The sequence below is a fragment of the Vicia villosa genome, unplaced genomic scaffold (genome assembly GCF_029867415.1).
Source record: "Vicia villosa cultivar HV-30 ecotype Madison, WI unplaced genomic scaffold, Vvil1.0 ctg.000148F_1_1, whole genome shotgun sequence".
Taxonomy (NCBI): domain Eukaryota; kingdom Viridiplantae; phylum Streptophyta; class Magnoliopsida; order Fabales; family Fabaceae; genus Vicia; species Vicia villosa.
Window position 1 is genome coordinate 1,468,216 of NW_026705039.1, and position 10,836 is coordinate 1,479,051.

Consider the following 10,836-nt stretch of genomic DNA (forward strand, 5'->3'; position numbering starts at 1 on the left):
ATTTCCAACCTTGGTCAATCAAGTAATTTCAATAGTTCATTAAGTGGTCATCAATTACTAGTATGTTTGGTAAAACACTTGGTGCTTACTAATGTGAGTTTGCAAACATAAACTATAAGTGTAAATTTCTCTTCAAACATTTAAGTCAAAGTAAGATTGAGTTCTTTTGCAAGTTTATGTTTCTTTAACTTTTTGGCACTTTTATATTTGATCATAAAACCTCTCATGTGAGGTTTATTAAGATAGTCAATAACTACCTCATTTCAGAAGTCAATATTCAATAGAGGATAGACCTACCACACGTGCTGCTTCTGCAACCACCATGGTAGTTAGCAGTTAGCACCATTAAATGAATAAGATATTCATCCAAGAAAAACCAAATTTTCAAAAGCTACAACATGGAAAGATAAAGCTCTAAAAACTTCTTTTCATTCAACTGTAAAACGCAATTCAATGAATTTGCATTTGAACAAAATAATGATACTTCTCAGAACATGTTAGAATATTAAGTTATTAACCATCTAATAACAATCACATAATATTATATCACCTGCACCTTAACACACAACACCTTTACACTGGAAAATATTAATTTAAAAAAAAAAAAAAAACTGGAGGAACAGGTTTAACTCTTGTACCAATTGTAGAAGAGCTCCAAACATATAAAACAGGAAACAGAAGAACCTCGTACAATTTGTGCCGAGTATAAATCCAGCAAAGGTAAAGACCCTTTGATGCTATAGGATGTAATGTGTGGACCAGCATTTCATTGGCTTGATAGTCATAATCATAGTATAACTGAGCATGTTAAGTACTCTGGTTTTCCGAACTTTTTACTGAGGTTTTACAAGACTTCGAGATGGACCGTGCAGCAGCTTAACGAACCCAAGGAAGCTTAACTTTCCATCTGTGTGCCTAATCCAGTCATGAAGAACAGCATGAACAGGTACAGTTGGACCAAGGCCAAGCTCCTGATATAAACATTCACTTTTCAAAAACTAAAACTAGAATAGTGCAAAACTGCTAATAGAAATATAGCGTAGACTAACCCATATACTTTTAAACAATCGAAAAATGGTGTATTGTGATACACAACTCCAATGTTGAAATTAATGCTTTATTAATTCAGAGATTATAAGAATGCTGGAAACTATGACAGGCTGAAGATGGAAATTATTAGATATCTTCATTTTGAAAGAAATATTATATACTAATATTATCTGCATAAAGAATTTCAAAAGCATGTATGCTATGCATGCATAAACTAATAAGCTAATCATCAGAATCAAAGCAAGCATACCGAAGCTAGTTCCTCAATCATTATAGCTCTGTTTCCATTCTTTTCAAAAATTTCATAGGCGCAGCGGGCATGTTGGTCCCACCGGTCAAGTGCTTCAAGTTGATGAACACTAAGTGCAGCTGCACAGAACTCATCAAAATCCATCCTTCTATATTGCAAGGCATTAAACTGTCAAAAATAATTTGTATCAATATTCAATGCATGCAAAAGACGATCATTTGGATCATATTTATATATATATAGAGGCATTCTACAGTTAAATCAAAGAACTTACTGTTACAGATGCCAGAAGATCAGGAATGCGGGACTCCTTCATAGCATCCGTCGCATTCTTCATTAAGGCCTGGTCAGCTCAAAATAATGAGAATCATTATATCACCATCCTCTTAATATAATATTTAAAGAGTTTGAAAGAAACCAACCGCTTTGATATTTTCCAAGCTAATTGTGCCATTTTTGTTTGGTTCTAAAAGTGAAAACTGCTCCTTCAAATAGTTCAGTTCATCGGCAGCTAACGTCTTAGACAAAGCCTGTCCCAATTCCCAAGAATATAAAATACTAGTCAGTTACCGGGGGAAGCATAGATGCAGTATGAGCCACAAAAGTATTAGCAACAAACAATGTTGTTGTTGTACATAGGTTTCTAATTTTATTTCGGTTTTCCATAGATTCTTTCCACTTGGGATAGTCTTATTTGAGGCGTGTCAGACACTAAACGTGGTACCTCTCTCATCCGGGATTCAAACTTTGGTTCGCCTCATTGAAGAAGTCTTGCCTCTTCCGCTAGACCAAACTTCCGTTGGTTATATATAGAATATTTTTACCATCTTTAACTTTGAACTGACAAATAGCATTTCACCATTAAAATATTTGAGCCTATCTAGTTGAAACAGTGTATTAAACAAAAATTGACAAGTTTGTTACTCAATTTAATCATGCCACAACAAACTCAGCCTGGTTAAAAAATTCTATGACCAAACTCTATTGAAGCTAAAGAGTATGAAACAAATTATAAAGCTCCGTTATAGTAGTAAATATCTGAAGATACCAACATATATAATGTTCATCAAGACTCTTTTCCATTCCATATCAAGATTTATAAAGTGATCTATTAATAAATATACACACCCTTAAAGCTGCCTTTCGTAGAGACGAGGAACGCATGTATGACTTCATGAGCTTGAACACTAAAATATCCAGGGGTACTTTTACATCCTTATAACTTTTAATCCATGGGTGACCTGCAGTATACACCAGTAAGGAACATAACAAAATGTAAGAAACACCAAGACCCACCAACGATAGATGAGAAACGCACCTAATGCCTGCGCTGCAGTCATTCTCTTCCTTGGATCTTTATTTAACAATCGCTTAACAAAATCTTTTGCATCATCGGACAAAGAAGGCCAGGGAGGTTCATCAAAACTTGGATCAGCTTTCAATACAGAACGGAATATCCCAGATTCAGTCCGTGCCCAAAATGGACGACTTCCACATAATAAAATATAAGCAATCACGCCAATACTCCAGACGTCAGCTTCTGTACTGTAAGCTCTATGCAGAACCTCGGGAGCAACATAGTATGCGCTACCAACGATATCGTTAAGTCGTTCATCTGTGAAGCGCAATAAAGTCAACTTAATCCAAACCCAAGATATCATATGACATGAAGCATACAAAAATGGACTCAAAACATACCCGGTTTGACAAAATCCGACAAACCAAAGTCTATTGCCTTCAGCTCTGAGTTCTCATCTTTGGTTGAAAACAAGAAGTTCTGATCCAGAAATTACCCATTTTCTAAAGTTAATACCGGATAAAAAATATATATTTACACATCAAGAGCCAAGAAGGAAACAAAATATAACCATATTTAAATAGGTTAACAAACACCATCCTATAGGATGATGAAATTGCAATACCTCGGGTTTAAGATCACGATGAACAACACCCTGTAGATGGCAAAATGCAACAATATTCAGTATTTGTGTCATGACAGCTTTTGCATCTTCCTCAGAATATTTACCTCCTCTGAAAGATGAACCAGGTATATCATTGTCACATGTCAATTATAAGTTTACTCTTTTGATCATGACTCATATTTATACCGAAAAATCCCATCATATAATTCAAATTCAACCTACAAATGTTAAATATTCAAAAGTATTAACACTTCCAAAATAAATAAATACCTCGCCAGTATTCTATCCAAAAGCTCGCCTCCTTCACACAACCTTAGATGCATAAAAACTTAAGAAATTTAGTTACAAAATTCACCAAAATAGAAGAAGCCAACAAAGAATATTAAGAATTACAAACCAAACAATTACCAAAGATGAAAAACAAAAAACCATATAAGCAATTCAATAAGAGCTTACTCCATAACTATATAGACATTATCATGATCTTCATAAGCATCATAAAATTTAATCAAATTCTTATGTCCATTCAAAGCTCTCAAAATTTTCACTTCCCTTCTCACATCCTCAATAGCAATAGCAGTAGTCATCTACAAAAATTCAAAAAACCAAACAAACAAACAAACAAAATCAAAATAAAAAATTTCATTTCCACATGAATTAAACAAATAATAAAGAATAATTAATTTGACAAACTAACCTTAACTTTTTGAATAACCTTAACAGCAACACGATGACCCTTAACATCACCTTTACCATTAACCTTCACAACAGCAGAACAAGTATAACCAAAGTGCCCTCTACCAACCTCTTCACCAAGCTCATACTTACTCCCAAATTTCTTCAAGAATCCGAAATTCTTATCAAGAGCAACACCTTCACCTTCACCCTCACTCCCTTTCGATATGCTAGAGCCATTCGGCTTAACCGAGCCATGACGCCGAGCTAGCAGCGACCTAATGTGCTTCGCCGGAGAAGCTGGTCTGAAGAATCTCCTCCCCGGAGTCGCCGGAGTTTTCGGAAACTTGCCGGAAAATAAATGATGAGCTGGACTCGGAGAGTAAAAGGGGAAAAACGGTGATTTCTTAGGGTTTTCAATTTCTAAATTTGAATGAGAATTAGAATTGGGATTAGTAGAAGTGGTTTGTTGTAACTGAATTGGAATGTTAGTTTCAGAATTGGGAGAAGAGAGTGGTTTTGAAGTGCAGAGACCCATTTGGAAAAAAGAATGAGTTAAAGTCAAAGGTGGAGTTGAGGAAGATTTGGATTTGAAAAATGGGGAAAATTAGTGGTAGTTAAGGTTAGGTTGGTTGATCATGGATATTCTTCTAAAACTGTTTTAATTTTATATTTTTAATTTAATTGGGTAATGAAAATGATTTAAAGAAAGAGAGAGATATAGGGATAACGTAGGTTTGAATTTAGTAGAGAGATAAATGAAAACGACGAGAGTTTCGTTTTTTAATTTTTTGTGTTATTGTACGGATTGGAGACAGCTAAGTTGAGTTTTTTCCTTCATAACGTTTGGTGGTTTTATTTTTATATTTGACGTAAAAAAACATGATGGATGTTATTTCAATAATAAATTTCTGTATACTCTATCCAATATCTCACCAATAAGGATTCAGTTTGTACATAAATTGAAATAAAAAATTTATTGTTAAAAATTTAGAATATATTTCAACTTTCCAAGTTATAAAAACAGTGTGTTGGTGTTATATTTTGGATGCGATTATTTGCAAAATAAGAATTACTAGATAAAATAGTATTAGATAGGGCATAATATACAATTTTTTGTATTGCATTGTGTTTCATACTGAATAATTTTTTTTTTTCAATTTTACTTGATAGGTCTATGTACCATAGGATTAAGGTGTCTTTCTAGACTTTTGGAGGTTGTTTATATTCTTTTAAGATTAGTGGATTAATTCATTTTCTAAAGCGAAATCACCTTGGCGGGTGGATAAAATTAGTTTATTCTAAGGTGAATCTAGATAACCAAAAGTGTTCTTTTTCTTCTTCCTTTGAACTATCTGACTAACTACTTGAAACAATTTTTAAAAGAATTAAAGTTTTTAGAAAATTGAATTCAAACATTTCTTGTGTTTTTCTCAACCTTCAATTGACATCAGAGACCTGGCTCTTTATTGATTTTTATCAAACACCTAACCATATAAAGAGGTCTAGTGTGAGAAAAAAACTTCTAAATGGCTGCCGCTGTTAACACTTAGGAAGAGATAGTTACAATGCTAAATCTCCAGTCTTTGATGGAGAAAGATTTGACTATTGGAAATATAGACTATAAAGTTTCTTTCTAGGCTATGATATTGATCTCTGGGAGATTATCGCAGATGGTTATGAAGAACCTATTTCTGTTTTTGGTATTTCCATTCTCACAAGCAAAATGAATGATGAACAAAAATGTATGTTCAAAAATCATCACAAAGCTAGAACCATCATTTTCAATGCACTATCCTATAATGAATATGAGAAAATTACAAATAGAGATACAACAAAAGACATTCTTGATTCTTTAAGAATGACACGTGAAAGAAAATGCTTAAGTTAAAGAAACTAAGGTATTGGCCTTAATTCAAAAATATGAGACCTTTAAAATGGAAGGAGAAGAAATTGTGAAAACTATGTTTTCAAGGTTTCAAACTTTGGTCACAGGACTCAAGGTTCTGAACAAAGGTTATACTACTGCAAATCATGTTAAGAAGATATCAGAAGTCTACCTAAGAAATGGAGACATACGGTAACTGCGTTAAAGCTTGCTAAGGATTTGAAGAACATAACTCTTGAGGAACTGGTCCGTTCTATAAGGAGTCATGAAATAGAGCTGGAAGAAGATGAAACTTAGAGAAGACGAAAATCAGTGGCTCTAAGGTCCAAATCAAAAAGGAATAAGTCAGAAAAGAACAAGGCCTTCCAAGCTGGAGAATTTGAAGATTCTGATGATGAAGATGAGTTGTCACTTCTGTCTAGAAGAGTAAAACAACTCTGGAGGAAATGAAAAAATAATTTCTGAGGTTCCAGAAACAGAGAAGATCGTCCTGAAACATTTGACAAAGGAAGATCAAGCAGAGAAGTTACACACTACAAATGCAAGGAGCCAGAACACTACAAAAATGAACGTCTAGAGCTCAAGAAAGAAAGCACCAGAAAGGAAGACTTCAAAAAAGAAAGTTTTAAGGGCAAGAAGAAAGATCTCGTGGCAATATGGGATGATTCTAACTCTGAAGCATCAAGATCTGACTCTGATGAGGAGCATGCTAACATGGAATTCATGGCTACAACATCAGGAGAACATTCATCCAAAAATGAGTCTGAATCAGAACAGGTATTTTCTAAACTTTCTCATGCTGAATTAGAACTAAGTTTATCTGAATCTCTAAAAAGATATCAGAAACTTTAACAATAATTCAAGAACCTCAAAAAAGTTCATGAATATGAAATTGAAGAATATGGAAAACTAAAGAAAGAAGTTTATGAATAAAAAGGAAACATTTTCGATTTAGAAAAACAAAATGAGTTTTTAGACAAAAAAAAAGTTCAAAACTTGAAGAAGTTCTTTCTAAAGTCCCTCCATCATCTTATACTATCATACATATATAAATATGATAAGGAATTTTAGAAATTCTTGAACAAAAACATAGATAGAAGCATGATGGCTTCAATGATCTATGGTGTTAGTCGAAATGGAAAAAGAGGAATTGGTTATGATCCTTATGATGATGATTGTCATACCCCAATTTTTGACCTAAGATACCACCTCATATCATTTGCATATGCATCATTTGCATCTCTAACAAATTGCATAGCCTGTGTTTGTTACTTGTGACTCAGCAGGATTTAAACAAGAAATCACTCATCAGTACAAGCAACAATCAACTAGGGTTTTGTTCTCCCTTCATCTCAAATGAATCATCTTCATCAATAATCAACATTTGGTCCTCAGAGATTCATTTCAACAAGCTCAACAGCTTTGAATCGACTGAATTAGGGTTTTGACTGAAGACAGCACACTCCTGACTTTTGCTCAGAATTTGACCTAATGGCTTGGGACATGATATCAAGACCTCAAGTGCATCATTTTGACCTAATCCATTGGCTCATAACATCTCCTACACAAAGATTGATCAGACAAATCCTCAGATCAGGGTTTTGAACTATCAGGGACTGAAATCAGGGATCACATTTGGGAAACCCTAAAAACCCCCAGGAAGTCAATCAAAGGTTTCAATCATCTTCAAATAATCCCTATGACAATATCCAATGGAAATTATGTCTCAATTCAAGATCTACAGTCATCAATCTCATCAGATCGACAATTAGGGTTTTTGACCTAATTCACTGAACCACTGACTTTTTAATCAGGACATGGTGCCACAACTCAAACCATGGCTCAATATCCTCTAATAATTCAATGTGATCCACTTTTTATGCGTCATTGCCATTTGTGTGATTCAAGAGATTTGTTTGGAATTTATTTCGCGACTCTTGGCTTATGGATTCATCATGGTGAGGAAAATTGTTTCTTATGGATTATTTGAAAGATAATACAAGTTTGAAACAATTCATGGAAATTTCACCGAAATTGCAAGAAAAATCTTTTAGTCCATTTGTTGAAAGATTATTTCAAGTATGGTTTAAAACCATAAATTCAAGAATTCAAAATTCATTGGTGCAAGAACATTCTTCAAAGGATCATTCAAAGGAATTTAAGAATTGATTCAAGACATAGAAATTGCATTCAAATTCATTCAAGAAATATTCAAGTTTCATACAATTTCATTCAAGGATTCTAAGAGAAATTCAAGCATTTACAAATGATGTTTTTTACATGGAACAAATGAATCCAAAATTCAAGAATTACATCATTCCAAAATTCTATTCACTTTCAAGAATACAAGTTCATACAATTCTAAAGTGGAATAAATTTGGATTACAAAGAAAAATATAAAACTTCAAATGCAATTCTTGAATTCTTCAAGTCTTCATTCTTCAAGATCAAATTTCTTCATGCTTTCATCAAGAATGCTCATGTCACATGAAAAAAGAAACAAAAAGGGGTGAGATTAGCAAAAAAAGTTCAATAAAATATTCAAAAGCCCAAAATGATTCAAGACAAAAAAAAGAGGGATCAAAGAGAGATTTTTCTTCCACTTGCATGATTCATATCATAAGAAATATCTTTGGATAATGACATAAGGAATATATTCTTATTCTTGCAATCATGAAGAATATTCTTATTCTTATTCTCATTCTTGAGATGACCATAACCTCCCAATCAAGTTTCTTAATTCCTTACAAATCCCTAAACTTTGCCTATAAATAGGAAGTTCTCCCTTTGCAACAAATGACACCAAAGCAACTTAAGTTCTTGCTTTCTCTCTTTTCATAATTTTCATAAAGTTCCATAGTTACAAAGGAGGGGAGAAGGCAGCCAATGTTCTGTAACTTCTAAGTTACAAAATACAAAAGAAAGAGGAAGAGGGAAGGCCTTCATACCTTGCTTGCTAGCAACCTTCAACGATGGCTCCCATCTTCGAGCCTCCATAGATGAATCTTCAACATCTTTGCCGCAGGTAAGCCTCTTTTCTTTCACTCTCCATAATTCCATTAACCGTTGATTGTACCTGCAGCAGTTCAAAATTCAGCACCACACCTATAATTCACAAGCTACGGTTCAGACTCCAATCAACACAACATCAATTCAAAGAATCAGAACAACACAACTCAGCAACATGTTCAAAAGTTCAAAAGACTCAGCAGTCACAACAACATTTGCAGTGGATTTTATTTCCAGAAGCAGAAATCAAAAGCATACCTCAACATAATCCGGCGGAACTATCCTTGCCATAGGTAAGTCAATTCCTCTCTTGCTCTCAAAATTGTTATTGCTGTTAAATTTAGTTCCTGTTAAAACAAATATAACCAGAAAAACAGAGGAAATAACATGAGCTATCACTACTATGTCGCAACAAAATATAAAACAGAAAGCATAAGTTGTATTTGATGTATCATAAGAAAAGGGGAAAACGAAATTAAGAAAGTCACACCTCGTTTTATATTTCTGAAAATCAGTTCACTTGAGTTGTTCTTGTTGGTATGAGCTTTGTTTCTCCTCCACGGCCTTGTGTTGTTGCGACTTGATGAGAATCCGAGAGAACTGAGAGCAAACCGAGAGAGAGGATTATGATGTGGTTGTTGTTTGTTCGGTGAAAACTCAGAGAGAGAGAGAGAGCCGAGAGCGGTAAAGAGAGTTTGTTGTCAATTGTTCGTTCACAGTGAGCAATCGGAAAAGATGAATGAGCGATTACTGAGCTATCATTAAAAAGAAAACAAAAACGAAATTTGGGAAGAAGCATACCTGAGTTCTTCAAGCTTCTTCCATGGCCGCTATCGTTCTCGTTGCTCAGTGAGGAGAACCGTAGTTTGTGGTTGTTCACGGCGAGAGTGACCAGTTGAGAGAGAAACTGAGTGTTGTTGTTGGCCGTGAGAAGAGCAAACCGAGAGGGTTTCGTTGTTGTTGATCGTTGCGAGAGAGGAGAAGGTTTGTTCTCCTAAGTTTGTTTTTCCAGAAACGTGAGAAAGAGGAGAAAGTTTGCTCTCCTAAATTGGTTTTTTTCCAGAAACGTGAATGAGAGGGGAGAGGCGCCTCTGCCTCTTTGCTTCTTTCATTTAGGGTTTGCAAAGCCTAGTTAGTTCACTAAAGGGGAGGCGGATCCGGGTCACACTGACCCGACCCGGTCCGGCCCATGTTCTTTTTTATTTTAATTATTATTCAGCTTATTAATATATTTGGGCTGCACCCCCAATCCGGATTCCACACCTCTGGCCCAAACATTAGTTTTTTTTTACTATTTTCTTTTAGTTTTCTTTGAGAAAATTGTTCATAAAAAAAGACTTAATGTTTTAATTAGATATAGGATTTTAATTTCTTTTCTAATCCTTATTTTAGATACATATTTTTATTTATGTTTCTAATTATTTTCTTCTTCTCATAAAAAACAACAAAAAATATATTAGATGCATATTTTAGTTTATGTTTTCTAATTATTTTCTCTTTTCATAAAAAAATCACAAAAATATCTTTTCTTTTAGAATTAATTTTTATTTGAGTTTGATATTTTCATATTATCTTGTGTAGTTAATCATTTAAATTTTTATTTGATTATATCACTTGAATTTTCTAATTTCATCCGAGACTTCGAGATTATTTCTCTGTTGTCTTTTGGATTTGTCTGTTTTGTTTGGTTTTCCATTTGCTGTAGAACTCCATAAACAATTACTGGATGATCATGGAATTGCTGAAAGCTGTGAGCTTATTCGACGTTTCTTTTCTGCTGGTGTGGATTCTTAATATCTGTTGAGATCCTAATTTATTCCAAGCACATCACTTGAAGATCACGGTAACACCTCAAACTCAGAAATCCAATTTTCTCATTCTTCGAGGTAAGCCTAAAACTCAATCAACTGTTTTCACAACAGTAATCAATTCACTTTCAAAAACATTCAAATCATTTTCAAAACCATCCACCCTGTTTTATGAAAATAAAACAGGGGCGTCTCGAATATTAGAGAGTATAAGACCCACTCCTTTTTCCTTTT

General features: G+C 34.0%; 1 protein-coding gene and 1 long non-coding RNA gene across 3 annotated transcripts; both read right to left on the reverse strand.

Moving 5' to 3' along the window:
- Positions 1-478: 478 nt before the first annotated feature.
- LOC131624710 (CDPK-related kinase 5-like) lies at positions 479-4,576 on the reverse strand. Its single transcript, XM_058895632.1, has 11 exons — positions 3,920-4,576; positions 3,679-3,809; positions 3,493-3,534; positions 3,223-3,331; positions 2,999-3,077; positions 2,619-2,915; positions 2,429-2,541; positions 1,723-1,830; positions 1,575-1,643; positions 1,301-1,468; positions 479-971 (listed from the first exon to the last, which is right to left on the reverse strand). The coding sequence occupies exons 1-11, from the start codon at positions 4,433-4,435 to the stop codon at positions 834-836; spliced, it is 1,770 nt and encodes a 589-aa protein (XP_058751615.1). The 5' UTR covers positions 4,436-4,576; the 3' UTR covers positions 479-833.
- A 4,157-nt stretch (positions 4,577-8,733) lies between these two features.
- On the reverse strand, positions 8,734-9,885 carry LOC131624695 (uncharacterized). 2 transcript variants are annotated; one of them, XR_009290649.1, is made up of 4 exons: positions 9,596-9,885; positions 9,285-9,394; positions 9,053-9,141; positions 8,734-8,861 (listed from the first exon to the last, which is right to left on the reverse strand). It is a non-coding gene; the product is annotated as an uncharacterized LOC131624695 (long non-coding RNA). The 2 variants fall into 2 exon arrangements; XR_009290648.1 differs by having other exon boundaries at positions 9,285-9,885.
- Between the last annotated feature and the right edge of the window lie 951 nt (positions 9,886-10,836).